This window comes from Cyanistes caeruleus, unplaced genomic scaffold, assembly GCF_971803275.1.
Source record: "Cyanistes caeruleus unplaced genomic scaffold, bCyaCae1.hap1.1 HAP1_SCAFFOLD_100, whole genome shotgun sequence".
NCBI classification, from domain to species: domain Eukaryota; kingdom Metazoa; phylum Chordata; class Aves; order Passeriformes; family Paridae; genus Cyanistes; species Cyanistes caeruleus.
This window is the reverse complement of record NW_028255902.1, coordinates 172,955-190,461: the sequence shown is the minus strand read 5'-3', so window position 1 is coordinate 190,461 and position 17,507 is coordinate 172,955. Positions and strand designations below refer to the sequence as shown.

The following is a 17,507-nucleotide window of genomic DNA, read 5'->3' as shown; positions in this document are numbered from 1 at the left end:
CTAGCAGCACGATCTACAACTCATTAGAAATAACCCAAGAGAAGGGAAAAACTAAGATCCTAATATTAGAAAGTTCAGAGCGGAAAGCAGCAAAAAGGGTATATGACCAATATCAAAGACTAAAGAAGTTTCACTACCAGGAGCCTGAAACAACAAGTTGACACAGGCTGATGCCTGGTCAAATTAAAAGAGGGGGGATATTGTTATAAATAAAAATCCCAATGTTCAAATTATATGTTCATGTTTCAATCCCAGTTTAGGTCCCTGGATAAGGGGTTTTGGTGTTGTAAGTCCCAAAAGGGTTCACTGTTAAGAAGTTCGTACTTGTTTTATCCTTGCATTTGTATCCCCATCCCTTATTCTCTTCCAACCCGTCAGGCAATTTAGCTGCTGCTGCCCAGGATGAACTTCCCCATTTCCCATAAAGACTTGCACATGGGTGGATATTAAAATCATATTACCACCTGGGAGCAAAGACAGCCCTGGACAACGAGCCACGCTCAGGGAACATCTGGAGGACCCCACTGTGGAGGCAGCGGGGACCTGGGGAGACTGGGTGCGCCAATCCCAGTCCGGCAAGCTGGTTGCCATGACCTGGGCAGGACTTGAGAGGGAAGACACCCCTAGACCTTTGAGCCTAAGACAGAGTCTCTGGGTGATCCTGGCGAGGACAGAGGCTCTGGTCCTGCTGACAGTGGATGACGACAGGCCTGTGTGATCCTCGACATCGACCACAGGGAGCAGTGGTGGCGGCCCGCAACCCCGAGCCCCCACCTCTAGGCCCAGTTCTCTCTAATAAAGGCTTGTTAATGGGAGCAGAAGGTCTCCTGGCCCTTTAATTCACCGCACCTGCAGTGCCGGGGGAGGAGGCACAGCTGGGAGGAGGGAGGGGTGGGGGGAAGCTGGTTTTAGGGGTATTAATTTACTTCTCACAATCCTTCACTGAGTTTTTGGAATTTTCTGCCAGAAATCTCTCTCCTCCCCCACTCATACACAGGTATTTGGGGCAGTTTTCTGCTTTTTGGGAGAAATCCGAGCGATGCACTGAGGCACCTAATTAGAGGTGGGAGAAGTGAGGCTCCAGGGCTTCCCGCTGAGCCGGAGCCACCGAACACCATGGGCAGGGAAAAGCGGGCCGGGAGCTGCGGAGAACTTTGTTTGTGTTCGGAGCTCAATGGCGGCTCGGGCCGGGCCCGTTCCAGGCCTGTTCCTCATCTCGGCCCTTCCCCTCACACAGCCCGGGGCGGGCCCTGAGAGCGTTAGGCGGGGCTGTGCCGTGTGCAGAGCCCGCCGCTGGCTACGATTGGCTGCTGCTGCCGTCACTCGTGGCTCTGGCGCGTGCTGATTGGGCAGAGCGGGGACAAGCCCGGCCCCGCTGGCGCCCCCAGGGCGGCCGTGGGGCAGGAGAGCCGCCATTGCCGGAGCGTCTGTGCGGGCCCGGCAGCGGCGGCAGCGGCCGGAGCCCGGTGAGGCGGCGGCGGAGCTCGGAGGCGGCCCCAGCCATCGCAGGTGGGAGCCGCGCTCGGTTCTGCGGGGGCTCGGGGCTCGCTGCGGGCCCGGGAGGGGGCGGCGGGGGGCTGTGGCGGGTGGCTTGTGCCGTGGCCGGCCCGCGTTGGCCCTGGCGTGAGGGCGCTGCGGGAGCGGCTGCCCGCGGTCTCCTTCCCGCTGGGGCCTCGGCAGGAGCCGGTGCCGGAGCAGCGCTGGCTCGTCCCGGTTCGTGTCGGTAGCCCGGAGGTGGCTGCGCTGTGCCCGGGGCTGGGCGGGAAAATTCCCGGCGCCAGAGGTTTGTGTGGCCAAAGGAGCCCGAGGAGCGGTGTGAGAGTGACTTTATTGCTGCCCAAAGGGAGAGGCCGTGGGGCATTTGCCGTGCGCTCTCTCCAGCTGCTGGAGGACGCGGCCTCGTTTTTGTCCTGATTTTCCCGGCCGCGTGTCCCTGTCCCTTTCCCCACTGGCGGAGGTGCTTGGAAGGTTCAGACTTCCCCATCTGCCTCCTGCATGTCCCGGTTAATATGTACCCACCACTTTTGTATAACATCCGATATTGATGGCTCTGTTAAGTCTTTGTTCTTCTGGAAGTTCAGGAATTTAGCGGGACATTGTCAGAGCAGCGGTCCTTGTCAATTGGTAACATTTTCTGAAACTGATGCTTTTTCCCATTGCTTCCTTATGTGCAAGTCCCTGGCCCTATCTGCAAGCAGATTCACTCATTGACTCTGTTTTTTCTTCCTGGGTGTTCTTTGATTTTGGGATTGCTCTCAGTGCCCTCATTCTCTGTCCTTTTGTAGCCGTTTGTGGCTCAGGAGGCCTGGCTGCCCCCGCATCCCCTTGCTCAGCTGCTGAATGAGCTGAACTCAGCAAGGTGCAGTGTATGGTGAAAAGATGAGAGTTGCTGTAGCACATGAGAGGAGAAACAGCATTCGTTTAACCCATGGTCTGCCAGGGAACCACAAAAAGTTGCCCATGCCCATCCTTTCCACATTTGGACCAGTACATGAGCTCTTTTCTTCTATCCTTGTTATCTGTTTCTCCACTTTTCCCCTGTGACCTATTTGCCAACAGCAGTTTGAGTCATTTAATTTTCCACAAACTCTGCCTCCTTTTCCTGCTAAAAGATAATCCGACCCCATCCCATGGTGAAATGTGTTCCTCATCTGGGTGGATTGGTTGGGAAGAAAATCAGGAACTGGAGCTGTCTGGTTGGGGATTATTTTGAGGACATCATGTAATCTAATTATACCATGGAAATGATAAATTAGTTCTCTGGCTCCTGATATGAATTTGTTAGGGTTCCCAGGGCCTGGTCCATGGTGTTGCAGGATTTGTTCTGGTGGCCATTCATCTTTTCCCCATTTTTGGGTGCTCCCTCCAGCCAGGGTTGCATCAATTTTTGGCTTTTCTCTAATTAATTCAGCACATACTTGGATTCCCAACGAATTTCCCTTAACTTGGAGCAAAAAAACCCCAGTGCTCTAATTCACCCTAGATAACATAGAAATTGAGAGCACAAGTTAAGGTGGGGACTGGGATGATTCCCCCCCATTTTTTATAGTGAAGTTTTCACAACATTCTCAATTAGCTGTTTTCCTTTTTAGCTTAACCAATTTCTGCTGCAGTCAGATATCCTCACCATGGGATCTGCCTTCAGCTGTGCAAATTCCATCTGTGCCAGCAGGCAGAGCTTGGGGTGAGGGGCAGAGGAATTCAGCCCAATTCCTCCCCCAGGCAGGAACACCCTGGTACATTGTCAATGCTTTGCCCCAGAGGTGTTAATTTGCATTTCTAAAGCTCCTCTGCTGGCTGCCTGGAATGAAGCTTCTCTTCCAGGGCAGCCATGGGATGACTCACATGGAGCCCACCGCCCCCCCCCCCCCCCCCCCCCCCCGCCTTACAATTTTCTTTTCTTTTTTTTTTTTAACAATTTTCTACTAACTCTTTACATTTTAATGGGCCACCTTTCAAACTCTTCTACTTTTCAAAATGCAGCTTAAAGGTGAACATGGAAAAACCCATACCATAATGTTGCCATCACTACGAGCCACGCAAAATCATAAAAACAAAAATTAGAAAAAAATCAAGTGTTTTCTTCTCCTCTGACTAAAAACTGATTCTCACACCCCTGGCCCAAACAGAACTGACAATAGAAAAGTAGAATTATTACGAAAAATTCTTCTAAGGGTGTAATCCTTTCACTGAAACTGTGAAAAGCAAAAACTCTCCAACAATGTCTTTAGAGAAATAAGGCATGACTTGATTCTGACCAGAATCATTTCAACCACACATAGTCTGCATGTGCAGAGAAAATCATTCCATGACATGGGAGTTTTACTAGATCTTTCCTAAACTTTATACAGTCTGAACCCATAGAAATCCATTGGTTTAGTGTTCATTGTTTCCAAGTTGTGGAGCCCTTAGTGTTTGGTTTCCTGTTGCACCCGGATTTCTGTGTCTCTGATGTGAATTAGGTCTGCACTCCTGGATTTCCTGCTCAGCCTTTTCCAGACCAGGTGTCTCCAGCTATGCCAGGGCAGTGTCTGGGGTAGATGTTGGTTGATGTTTGCTGTGGGGCCTTGATGTTTTGTTGATGGTCGTTGTCTTTGTGGGAATCTTTTGGGCCATTCCCAGTCAATTGAGATGTTAAGTTCATCTCTGCTGAGAGGTGGAACATCCCTTAAAAGAAAAACCCTTTAAAATTCCTTTCCCCAAGGCAAATGCAAACCAAGCCTGACTGGAGAAATCAAATAAAAAATAATTTTACACTTGGTATATTTTCATATACTCTAATCCCAGGCAGCCCAGAGTGTGAGTGTAATTGAGAGCCAGAGTGGAATTCTCCCGGTGCCTTCCCCAGCAGCTGTGGCGAGGGCAGGCACAGAAAGCCCTGAAGCTCCAGCAGTGCCAGCCAGGATTGTCCCGCAGGGGCTGGAGATGCCAAAGGAGGGTGCCCAGGCCGAGGATTTCAGCAGAGGATCTGTGGGCAGGCCCAGGGGCTTCCCCCGCTGGGGAGCCCTGGCTGCTGCTGCCTTGCCTTCAGTGCAGGCTCAGGGGCGGCTCCCATCCTCCTGCTGCAGCCGGGAAATCCAAATCTGCGGGGCTGCAGAGCCCTTGAGCCGAGGCTGAGGGGTCCCCCCGTGTTCAGCTGTGCTGGGGCTGTTTCTGTGCTCAGGGACACTTGGAATGGGCCGTGCCACTTGGCCACCAGAGCTGCTTCTTTCCACTGCTTCGGCAGGACCCGATGTCCTGCTTGGGTGTGTCGCAGTAGAGATGGACAATGACACCTGTTTCTTCTTCCACCATAGCCAAAGCTTTATTGCACACAGCTTATATTTACATGGTTATCAGAAGGCTCCGTGCTTAATTCCAGTTGGTTGGGAACTCAGTTCACTGGTTAGTAATGGTGAGTGTACACGTCAATCCAAACTTTTCTCTCTAACAATGTTTTCATACTTTTTCTACTGATTCCCATGGGACAGATCCCTTGTTACTTCAGGTGCACTTGTTTTTCTCCCCAAGAATAGTTTGTTATGTTAACAAACTTTTCATTCTCAAAATGTTTTTGCCTGGGAACTTATCAGGCCAGCTGCTAGCTACACTAAGCCCAAGTAACAAGTCCTAAACCACAATTTTACAAGTCCTTTCTTTTGTAAGGTTTTACCTTTATGTGGCAGGGTGTTGTGGACAGCAAAGTCCAAAGGTGGGTGTGCCTCAAATCTCTCCCAGCCCGGGTCTGGATCTCTCTCAATTCAATGCAGGCATGGGTTTCTCCCCAGCCCCCTCTCCAGGCTGTTCAAACAGGAGGCTGGGTTAAACCCTTCCCCTGTCCTCAATTCTAAATCCTCCTGTGCTACTGAACAAGTTTCATACTGCAGTCACCGAGCTCTGCTCATCCATTTAGGGGCTCTGTTGGGGTACGTGGGAGAAGGTGAGGAGGGGTCCCCGGGGGTCGTGTCCCCCCCCAGGAGCGCCTGTGACTCCCCCATGTCCCCCCCATGCCGGGCTCACCCCCTTTGGTCTCTACCAGAGCTCCTGACCCAGCTCCTGCTGTGCCCTGGGAGGGGCTTTGGGGAGCCCCCCTGGGACCCCCTTGGATCCCCATTCCTGGGCCCTGGGACCCCCCCGCATCTCCTTCCCCAGCTCCGGGACCCCCTGCACCCCCTTCTCCTGCACCCACAGCGCCCTGCACCCCCTTTCCCGGGGATCCTCCCCTGCCAGCCCCTGGATCCCCCGGTTCCGTCAGCCCGGGGACCCCCGGAGCCCCATTCCCGGCCATCCCGGGGCACCGCACCCCCAGGCCTCCCTTTCCAGGGAAAGCCGAGCTGGGCACGGGGCTCTCCAGCCGCTCTGGCATTTCTGATCACCCAAAGGAGAGGGAGAGAGGAGCAGAGAGAGAAGGAGATTGGGAATCGGGGCTCGGGCTCCCAGCGGCCGCTCCTGCTCCGCCGGGGCTGGGGAGCCGCAGCCGCAGGAAAAATGGGATCCGCGGATGCCGGGGCTTCCCCCGCTTTGGGCCGAAGCCGGCGGGTTCCAGGCAGAGTTTGAGCGCAGGGCCCGGGAGTTCAGCCCAGTTTGTCCCGGGGGTCCCGCAGTGCGCGGCCGAGGAGGGTCCCGGGGGATCCCGGGAGGGGATCCAGGGGAATTCCCTGGAATTGCCCCGTCCCCTCCCCCCGCGCTCCCTCGGGCACTTTCGCTTCCGCCTTGGCCGCCCTGCGCCGCCGGGATCTGCCCGGCGACCGGTGACGTCACTGCAGCCTCGGGCTGCCACTGGCGGGCAGCAAAGAGCGGCGCCAATGGCGGGGCCGGAGGCGGCTCTGGGGGCGGGGCCGGGGCTGTGGGCGGGGCCGCAGCGGAGCAGCGCGATGGCTCCAGCGCTGGGGCCGGGGGCGCTCCCGGTGGGCGGCGAGAGGTGAGGGGGACCCCCGGCACCGGGACTCTTTGATCGCCCATTCCGGAGCGCCGAGGGGCCCCTAAACCCCCACTCCTGGGCACCGCCATCCCACCGAACCCCCATTCCCGGCCGTGGGTCCCACCCTGCACCCCCTTATCCGGCACCAGGAACGCCTGCACCCCTTTCCCGGCCATCCCGCCTCTCGCAGCCCCCAGAGCCCCCTTCTCCTTGACCCATTTACCCCCCGGACCCCTATTCCTGCCTCTCCCAGCAGCCAGCCCCTCCTTTCCTCAGCACTCAGGACACCCGGGACCCCTATTCCCAGCCATCCCGGCTTTCCCTGCCCTGTCCTGGCAATGGGGACAGCGGGGACCCTTGGAGCTCCCTTTCCTGTGTACAGGAACGCCCTGAACTCCAGCCATGCCACATCTAGCCAGCCCTAGCCTCCCCTCTTGTCACTCCTGGCATCCCCAAATGCCCTTCCCGGCTCTCCCCGTCCCCCCTTTCCTTCAGCCGTGACCCCCCCGATCCCAAATCTCCAAATGTCCCCCCAGTTCTCCTCTCACTGCGTTCCCTGCACGCGGCGCTGTTGGAGCCCGGCCCGGGCTTCCCACAGTCCATGTCCATGGGGTCCCTGGCTGGGATCCCCTTCCAGCGCCGCCGCAGCGAGCGGGGCCGGGCGGAGCCGAGCCGGGATCTTGGGATAGCCAGGGCTGGGATATTGGGATAGCCACAGTTGGGATATTGGGATAGCCAGGGCTGGGATATTGGGATAGCCAGGGCTGGGATATTGGGATAGCCAGGGCTGGGATATTGGGATAGCCAGGGCTGGGATATTGGGATAGCCAGGGCTGGGATATTGGGATAGCCAGAGCCGGCACAAGGAGCGGCACTGGCACGGGGCCAGCGGGGAGCTGCAGATGCTGCAGCAGCGGCACAGCCAGAGCGGGGCTGAGCGGGGGGAGCCGGAGCTGGGGGATCTGTGGGGCTGCGATGGCAACTGTGGCACCGCCATGGGGATCCCTGAGATCCAGGCTGAGGGATTAACAAATTCCCTGGCTCACAGCTGCAGGGAATGTCTCTGGAAATATGTCAGATATGGGCGGGAGGCGCTGGAGTGCAAAGGTGGGGTGGGCAGAATTCCCATGGGAATATGGGAATTGAGAATGTGGGATTTGGGAGGGCAAATCCATGGCTGGGAAATCCATGGAAATTCCATGGATGGATCTCAGACATCCCATTCCCAGGGGATGTCCAAGGATGGATCCCACTGCTGTCCCATTCCCGTGTGAACTCTGTAGATGTATCTCACTGCGATGCCATTCCCATAGAATTCCATGGGCAGATCTCCCCATCCCACTGCCATGGGAGCTCCAATCCAGTTCCCCTCCAAACCCATCCTGCGGGTCACCCTGTTTTTTGCCATCCCCAGCCCCCACAAGACTCCTGGGGGCCCCCCCATGACCTACCCAGCCCCCCCCAGACTCGTCCTGGGTTCCCCCTCATCCCCCCCACAACGGGAATTCCTGGAAGTCCCCCCGTGTCCCCTCCCCCAGGACTTTGGGGGTCCCACCCGACCTGTCCGTGCACCCCCAGATTTCTTCCACAGCCCCCCTGTGATGGTGGAGGGTGGAGGCCGAGTGCTGGTGCCCCGCTGCCTGCAGCAGATCCAGCGGTGAGGGCAGTTCGGGGGGTCCCTCAGCATTTGGGGTCCCTGGGATTTGGGGTGACCCCCCGGGCCCCCCAGGATCTCCCTGAACACGCTGACGCTGCCCGTGCGCAGTGAGAAGGTTCAAACCTGGCACGGGGTCCCCAGCACTGCCACCCGCATTGCCCAGGTACCCCCAAACCTGCCGAGAACCCCCAAACCCCCCGGGACACCCCAACCTCCCCTGATCCCAAACACAGCCCTGGATGCTCCAAAAACTCCCCAAAACCGCAAAACCCCATACAGACATTGAGAAGGTTCATACCTGTCATGGGGTCCCCATCTCCATCACCAGCAGGTTCCCCAGAAGAGCCTTGGGACCCCCAATTCCACCCCCGAGATCGCCCAAATTCCCCCATCGGGACCCCTGTAAACCCCCTTGAGAACTCCGAAAAAACCACCATGGCCCTAAAAACACCCAGAACTTCTGAAAACCCCCAGGAACCCCTCATGAAGGTTTATACCGAGCACGGGATCCCCATCGCCTTCATCGGCATCACCCAGGTACCCCCAAACCCCTCCCGGGACCCCCAACCCCTCCCGGGCTCCACTGCCGGAACCAACGGGAGCGGTGTTGCCCTTTTAAGAGGAGTTACAGTGGGACCCGACAACACCGGGGGCCCTTAAAGCGGCCATGGCAGAGAGAACCCCCAAAATCCACCCTGGGGGACAAAACATCCCCTACAGGGGCTTGGGGTGGGGACACCCCTAAAAATGTCACTTAAAGCCGTCATGATCCCCCCTCAAAAGGGGCTTGTGGGGCTGCGGCCGCACAAACACCCTAAAATGGGGAGAAAAACACACCCCTGTAGTGGTGGGATCCCCCCCAAAAAACCTGAAAAAGAGAAAAACTCCTCTTGAGAGGGGCCTGAAGACCCTGGAAGGCCCTGGAAGAGGGACAAGATCCCCTCCTGTGCTGGGGCCTCCCCGAGCCGGGAACTCTCCCGTTCCTGCACTCGGGGGAGCCCCGAACGACGGCGGCTCCTGGGCTGAGCCCCCTCAGCCGGGGCTGCGGGGGGAACTGGGGGGGCTGGGACGGGGCTTGGGGCTCCTGGGGTGAACTGGGGGACCCTCAGTGCTCCCACCTCCCCCTGTTCCCCTGTCCCGCCCCGTTCCCATTGTTCCCCCAAAGCTCCGCTGCCCCCAGCTCGGTTTGGGGGGGACCCAGCCCTTTCCCATCGTGTCCCGGCCCGGCCCCGCTCACCCGAGGGCTCCGAACCACGCACAGGGACAGAGGAGGGACAGAGGAGGAGGAAGAGGAGGGACAGAGGAGGAGGAAGAGGAGGAGCAGGAGGAGGAAGAGCTGGAGCAGGCAGAGGAGGCTCCACCTGCGCTCCCCGCTCTCTGCATCTGCAGCTCCTTCGGGACCATCGCCCCCCATCCCGCAGGTGCCCGGGGAGGGGGAGCTCGCCCCAAATCCCCCGGGGCTCCCTGGCTTTGGGGTTTTTGGGGGGGATGTTTGGGGATGGCAGGGCTCCAGAGCCGAGCCGCAGATGCCCCTCGGGGGCACCCCGGGGGTCCCCGGGAGGTGTTTTTGGGGGGTCCCGGTGGCGGTGGCGGCAGAGCCCCGGCAAAGGGGCCGGGGGGATGCGGGTCCGGCATGGCCGGGAAAGGGGTTCGGGGCTCCCGGTGCCGGCAGTGGCTGCTCCCAGCATTGCCCAGTTGCTCCCCACGTGTGGCTCCAGTTTCCTCTGCGCCCCACGATAAGCCAAATCACTCCCAGTCATGCCCTATTAGAGTAAAATTTGTCTCCATTTTATCCCATTTTTCCACATTTTTATCCAATTTTCCCCTTTTTTTTCCCATTTTCCCCCATTTTTGCTCTATTTTCCTAATTTTTATCCTATTTTCATATAGTTTTCGTCATTTTTATCCGAATTTTTATTTTTCACCAACTTTTCCCTCATATTTTTTTTTTCCTCCATTTCTGCCTTTTTTATCTCATTTTTCCTCAGTTTTCTCCATTTTTTCCTGTTTTTTTTCCTATTTTTCCTCCGTTCTTATTCAATTTTTTCCCCATGTTTTCCTATTTTCCCCCAATTTTTTTCCATTTTTAATCTATTTTTTTCCCCATTTCCCCATTTTACGCTATTTTTGCTCCATTTTTCCCCAGTTTTTTCGCCATGTTCTCTCCTGTTTTCCCCATTTTCTTCCATTTTTCTCCCATTTTTGCCTCATTTTTACCATTTTTATTCCCATTTTTACCCCAGTTTTCCCCATTTTTTCCCCCATTTTTATCCTGGTTTTATCTCATTTTTCCACAATTTTATCCCTATTTTCTTCCATTTCTTTCTCCCATGTTTCCCAATTTTTCCTCCATTTCCATCCCATTTTTTCCCTATTTTTTTTTTCAGTTTTGGCTCCATTTTCCCCCATTTTTCCTCCCATCTTTCTCTTTCCCCCCTTTTTTTCTAGTTTTCTCCAACTTTTCCCCATTCTTCTTCAATTTCTATCTTATTTTTCCCCATTTCCCGTTATCTTCGCCATTTAATTATCTCAAAAATTGAAATTTGGGGGGAAAAATATAAATTTTGGTTGGGAAAAAAGGGTGCTTTGGGGGCAAAACTCCATGAATTTGAATCACAGCTTTCCTGTGATTTTTCCATAAATTCCCCATGATTTCCAGCCAGAAAGAGGCATGTGATTCATCTGAACATTCTGGAAGCTGGAAGAGGACCAGGCCATCAACCTTCCCAAAAATCTTGACCAGTTCATCCGCAATTCCACCTTTCCCAACTCCCCGGATTCCCAGGTCCGGAAATTCTTCTACGACCTCCCAGGTAGGCAATTCCCAAAATTCCATGGAAAAATGGGATAGGGGGATTTCATCCAGTTTTTTTTTCCTGATTTTCCCCATTATTTTCCCCAATGTTTTTCTCTCTTTTTCTTTTTTTTTCTTAATTTTCCTGATTTTTCCGTCATTTTTCCCTGAATTTTTCCCAGTTTTTTCCCCATTTTTTTCCTGACTTTTTTTCCCTGATTTTTCCCTATTCCCAAAATTTTTTCTTTTCCACAACTTTTTCTTAAATTTTTCTTAAATTTTTCTGGCTTTTCCCATTTTTTCCCGATTTTTTCCCCTGATTTTCCCATTTTTTTTCCTGATTTTCCCCCAATTTTTTTCATTGTTTTTTCTGATTCCTTTCCCTGATTTTTTCCAGGATTTATTCCCTTTTTCTTATTTTTTTCTCAGTTTTCACAATTTTTTTCACATATTTTTCAAACTATTTTTCCTGATTTTTCCCTCTGATTTGTCGAAATATTTCCCCTTTTTTTCCTAATTTTTCCTGAATTTTTCCTGTTTGTTTCCTTGATATTTCCTAGTTTTTTCCCCAAATTTTCCCCCATTTTTCCAGTTTTTTCCCCACTTTCTTGTCCTCAGTTTTTATTTATTTTTTTCCTTGATTTTTCACTTTTTTTTTCTCAGTCTTCTTCCTCTTTCTTTTCCTGATTTTTCGTTTTTTTCCCAAATTTTTTCCTAAATTTTTTTCTTGATTTTCCCCCTCTTTTTCCTGATTTTTCCCTCTTCTTTTTGCAGCATCTTCCTGGTTATTCCCCAATTTTTTTCATAATTTGTCCCTGATTTTTCTCTGTATTTCTTAATTGTTTACTGGTTTTTCCTGATTTTTTCCAGGTTTCTTCCCTCTCTTTTCTCGATTTTACCCAATATTTGCTCAATATTTTTCTAGATTTTCCCCATTATTCACTGATTTTTCCTGACTTTTTTCCTGATTTTTTTTAATGATTTCTTTTTCATGATTTTTTTATTTTTCTGATTTTTTTTTTCAATTTTTTCCCATTTTTTTTCTTTAGCTTTTCCTTGATTTTTGTGCTTTTTCCTGTTTTAATCCCATTTTTTTCCCCTGATTTTTCCCTTTTCCTTTCCCTAATCTTTCTGGTTTTCCCCAATTCTTTCCTGTTTTTTTTCATTATTTTTTTCTGATTTTTCCAGATTTTTTTATCCTTTTCCTGTTTGTTTCCCTGATTTTACACTGATTTTTTTTTTTCCCCACATTTTTTCTCTGATTTTTTCCCAATTATTTTCCTTATTTTTTTGCAATTTTTTCTCAAATATTTCTGGGTTTTCCTTCATTTTTCCAACATTTTTCCTAATTTTTTCCTGATTTTTCCTGATTTTTCCCAGGGTCTTTTCAGCTTTCTTTTCCTGATATTTTCCCTGATTTCTCACAATTTTTCACAATTTTTTTCATGTATTTCCCATTTTTTCCTGATTCTTCTCTCTTCCTTTCCCAAATCGTTTCTAGCTTTTTCCCAATTTCTTCTCAAATTTCCCTAGTTTTTACCTGATTATTCCTGGTTTTTTTCCTATTACTTTTCAGATTTTATTCCTCTTTCTTTTCTGGATTTTCCCCAATTTTTCCAAGTTCTTTCCCAGGTTTTTTCCTGATTTCCCAAATATTCTTTCCAATTCTCCCTGGTTTTTCATTAGTTTTCCTTCTTTTCCTATTTTTTCTGATTTTTTCCCCATTTTTTCTGATTTTTCCTGATTTTTCACAGATTTTTTCCACTGTCTTTTCCTGATTTTTCCCCAATTTTTTCACATTTTTTCCCTTGAGTTTTCTCTTTTTTTCCCCAAAATTTTTCCTGGTTTTCCCCAATTTTTTGTCAGATTTTCCCGTTTTTCCCAAATTTGTTCCTGATTTTTCCCTGATTTTTTTGGATTTCACCCTGATATTTTTGGTTTTTCCCCGAATTTTCCCTTCCATTTTCCTTGAATTTATCCTGGGCTTTTTTCCATTTTTTCCCCAATTTTCCAGTTTCTTTCACACTCCCAGTATCATCCCAGTCACAATCTAATCCCAGTAACTCCCAGTATGATCCCAGGAACTCCCAGTCTGATCCCAGTCATTCCCAGGATGAGGCCAGTGGCCCCCAGTTGCTCCCTGTCAGTGCCAGTGTGACCCCAGTAGCCTCCAGTGTGATCCCTGGGACTCCCTGTCTCTCCCAGTATATCCCAGTCAGCCCCAGCACGCTCCCAGTCATTCCCAGCTCCTCCCAGTTGCTCTCAGCATGATCCCAGTTGTTCCCAGCCACTCCCAGTCAATCCCAGTATGATTCCAGTCACCCTCAGTGGGATCCCAGTCTCAGGCAGCAGGGACCCAGCTGCTCCCACTGTGATCCCAGTATGATCCCAGTTGAGTGTGATCCCAGAATAGTTGTAATTCTTCCCAGTTCCTACCAGTATGATCCCAGTTGTCCCTGGAATAGTCCCAGTCCATCTCAGCACGGTCCCACTCACTCCCCGTTTCTCCCAGTGTGGTTCCAGCTGTTCCCAGTATGGTCACAGTCACTCCCAGTATATCCCAGCTGCCCTCAGCATGCTTGTGCTCATTCCCAATCATTCCCAGTTACCCCAGTAAGGTTCCAGTTACCCCAGTCCAAACCAGTCCCTGCCAGTGCTGCCATTCCTGGGATCCCCCAGCCCTCTCTGTGTTCCCCCCTGCCACATCTCCCCAGAGGAGCCCCAAGGGCTGGCAGTCCCCAGCCAGGGTCCCCAGCCAGCCCCAGGTTGGATCTGCAGCCCCCAATTTTCCCAGTTTCCCTCTCCTTTTCCCCGGGCCGGGTTCCCCCCGTCCCCAGCGGGTGGGAGCAGCGGAGAGCCCCGCGCTGCCCATCCCGACCTGTCCCGGCTCCATCCCCGCTCCTGCCGTGGGCTGTGAGGGGTTTGGGAACGGGGCACCGAGGGTGTCACTGCTCCTGGGGGAGGAGGTGGAGGGATGGAGGAGGAGGGATGAAGAAGGAGAGAGAGAAGGGATGGAAGTAGGAGAAGGAGGTGGGGTTATGGAGGAAGAGGAGGAGGAAGGATGGAAGGGGAGGAGAGGGAGGAAGAGGAGGGACAAAGGAGGATCAGGGAAAGGAGAAGGAACCACAAGGTTGAGCACTCATTGAATTCATAGCCCCCTCCTGTGGGATCATCACCCACCATCCCACAGGTGATGGGGGAGTGAGAGCTTTGCCCGGATATCCTGGGGGGGTCCCTGGGTTGGGTTTATTTTGCGGGGGGGGGATGTTTGGAGAATGTGGAACTGCAAAGCTGAGCGAAAAATCCTACTTGGGGGGACATTGGGGGGTCTCACCATCCCTAAGTGGGGAAATGGTAATGGGGAACTTTTCGGATTCCTGGCACTCCCAGCAGCCTGGGGATGGTAGGGACCGAGCAGACAGGTTGTCCCCAGTACAAGCTTGACTCCCAGCAGCTGGGACCGGCGGGAACCCTTGAACCCCAAACAGGAGAGACTAGAGTTGGGGAAATCCTGGGAGGCATTTTCAGGGCTGAATCTTGGTGTTTTTTGGAGGTTTTACGGACCCCAGATGTCCGGTGACTTCTAGAGACGAGCTTGGACAGAGGGACCTTCAAACTCAATGTCCTCATCCCTTGTATTTCCCCAAACCAGGATTTCCCATTCCCAAACCTTGGCCAGATGGAGAAGGAGGCTACGAGGAAGATGCACCAGGACACACAGGCAGGTGAGGAGGAAGTCAGTGCCCCTTTCCCCCTCTCTCCTGCTCCATCTCCCAGCCCAGCCTGGCCCCCGGCTGCAGGACAACCCCGCTGCCGACGCCGTCCTGCCGGGGACGCACTGGGGGGATCTCCTTCCCCTTCCCTCTGGCACGGAGGCAAATCCCATCCTCTCCTTGTCCTTCCTCCCCCAGACCAGGAGCTGAGGATGGAGACCAGGGAGGACAAATCCCCACAGCAGAACCTCATGGAAGAAGCTGTTTTGAGTGGCTCCACAGCACAGGAATTCAACAGGGAAGAAAAGCCATGGAGATCCCACAGGAGGAGGGGCTCCAAACCCATCCCAGGGTGCTCTGAGGAGGAAAGACCCACCCTGTGCCGGGAAGGCGGCTGGAGATCCAGCCGGGGCTCTGAGCTGGTGGTCCATGAGCAGCTTCAGGATGGGGAGAAGCGCTACAAGTGCTTGGAGTGTGGGAAGAGCTTCAGACAGAGCAACAGCCTGATCCGCCACCAGATGATCCACACTGGGGAATGGCCCTACGAGTGTGGAGAATGTGGGAATGGCTTCTACTGCCACTCTCACCTCATCATCCACCAGCGCATCCACACTGGGGAGAGGCCCTACGAGTGTCCTGAGTGTGGGAAGAGGTTTCAGACCAGTTCCAGTCTCCTCCTGCACCAGCGGATTCACACGGATGAGAGGCCCTTCTGCTGCCCTGACTGTGGGGAGGGCTTCAAGCAAAACTCCCACCTCATCACCCACCGGCGCATCCACACTGGGGAGAGGCCCTATGAGTGTGGGGAATGTGGGAAGAGCTTCAGACAGAGCTCCAGCCTGATCAGCCACCAGAGAACCCACACTGGGGAACGTCCCTATGAGTGTGGGGAATGTGGGATGACCTACAGCCGGAGGTCCCAACTGATCATCCACCAGATGATCCACACTGGGGAGAGGCCCTATGAGTGTCTCCAGTGTGGGAAGAGGTTTCAGACCAGCTCCCATCTCCTCCAGCACCAGCTGATTCACACAGATGAGAGGCCCTTCCACTGCCCTGACTGCAGGAAGGGCTTCAAGGACAACTCCAACCTCATCAGGCACCGGCGTATCCACACTGGGGAGAGGCCCTACGAGTGTCCCCAGTGTGGGAAGAGCTTCAGCCAGAGCTCTAACTTGACTCAGCACCAACGGAGGCACCGGTAAGGGAAGCCCTGCGAGTGCCCCAAGTGCAGAAAGGTGTCCATGCGCTGCTCCAGCTCCATCCCCCATCAGAGGACCCACGTTGGGCAGAGCCCTGATGACCCACGTACCCAGTGATCTGTGTTGGGAAGACACTGGGCTGGTGGTCATTTTGATTTGGCCCTAATTTTCTTTTGATTCATCTTCATCCCTTTAAAACAGACAAAATTGGGGTAAAAGTCTTCAGATTCATCAAAGGCATCTAAAACATCTCTTTTACTAGTGCTTGAAGGGAATCTGGTATTCAGGGAGGTAATGGGGAGGGTTTTGGGGGTATTTGGTTTATTTGTCTCCATCTCTTGGCCCTCAAGGAGATGAGCGAGTTCTATCTGTCACCTCAAAATCACTCAGTGCCATTGAAATCTACTCAATCCCACCCAAAATGACTGGATTCCACAGTCCCTCAGGGTGTGTTGCCTTAAGTTTTAGCTTTCATATTTTTCATATTCTGCACTGCCTAGGTTTGTAGTTTTGAACTTCCTATTAAGTGCTAGTGAGCTCTCTTCAGAGTAGGTAGACAAAACAATTCCTTTTCTAGCTTGATACCAAGGACAATTGTTACATGTTCCATGCCCAAAAGCATGAACAAGGGTGGACTGAAGAGAGAAAACAAGGATAGGACTTCCTCATCTGAAGCTGTAATTGGACAATGAATCCAAATATGCAGATGGACCTAAACTTCTGAAAATGTGAGACCTCATGATCACTTGTCCATTTTTGTGACCATTTCTGGTCCATCTTGGGTGTAGCCCTGTCCAGGTTCTTGCACTGCCCAAGGTGTATCCTCTAAGGCCTTTTAATAAACTTTATTCTTAACTCTGTCCAGCCCCTGTTCTAGGTCAGCCTTCTAAAGGCATCAGGTGGAATGGGGTTGGAAGGGGACGAGGTGAAGTGGGATGCAAATCAGGTGAGTTGAGAATGGCATTGGATGGGGCAGGATAGGTGGGATAGAGTTTGGGAGGTGTGAAATGAGGGAAATTGGTCTTGGGAAGGGGGTCTTGATGTCCAGCAGGGATGGGATGGGTTGGGTTTGGGACTGGGGATGTGGGGTGGGGTCTGCAATGAGACAGCCAAAGTTTGGGGATGATGAAGGGAGGGGGAGCCCATTATTGAATGAGGTTTTGGATATTCAACATTCCTGAAGAGACTTTGGGGCATCTCACATTTCTGAGGCGCTTTTGGGGCACTCCCCAGCTCTTTGGGGGTTCCTGAGAGCAGCTCCATGGAGCCCCATTGCCAGGGCTGGTTGCCATGGGCACGAGCTCAGAGCTGTAGCCAGAGTGCGTTGCCTCAGTGCTGGAGAGCAGAGAAATGATGAATGGCCCCAGACATCTCCAGGGTGTGTTTGGGGGCAGAGCAAGTTCTGCCTGTGTGGGGCGGTCACTGCCCCAGCCCAGCCACTGCAGCCTCTGCTCCAGTCCCAAAGTGGCTGCCAAGCCCCTGGCACCCCAAAAACCCCAGCTGGGAGAGGGAGCAGAGCAGGTGAGGTTGTGACATGGGTGTGACACTGACATGTGCCACGGCCCTGGAGCTCACAGCAGCTGCGATGGCGCTGGATCCAAGGCTGATTGTGGATCTTTGTCCCTCTCTTTTCTCCTGACTTCCAGTTTTCAAAATCTGGATAGCTTGAAGTTGGATGGGTTGGACGAGTTGGCTCAGTCAGTGCTTGTTGCAGTGTGTTTATTTTGTTCTGATTATTAAG

The 17,507-nt window shown here is 52.7% G+C and overlaps 1 protein-coding gene across 1 annotated transcript in view; it reads left to right on the top strand.

Moving 5' to 3' along the window:
• LOC111944493 (uncharacterized) overlaps positions 1-17,507 on the top strand; it is an 88,629-nt gene that overhangs the window by 10,572 nt on the left and 60,550 nt on the right. Inside the window, exon 3 of the mRNA XM_086873506.1 lies at positions 15,161-15,708. Coding sequence (XP_086729632.1) covers positions 15,161-15,708 — 548 coding nt within the window. The remainder of the gene's footprint in view (positions 1-15,160; positions 15,709-17,507) is intronic.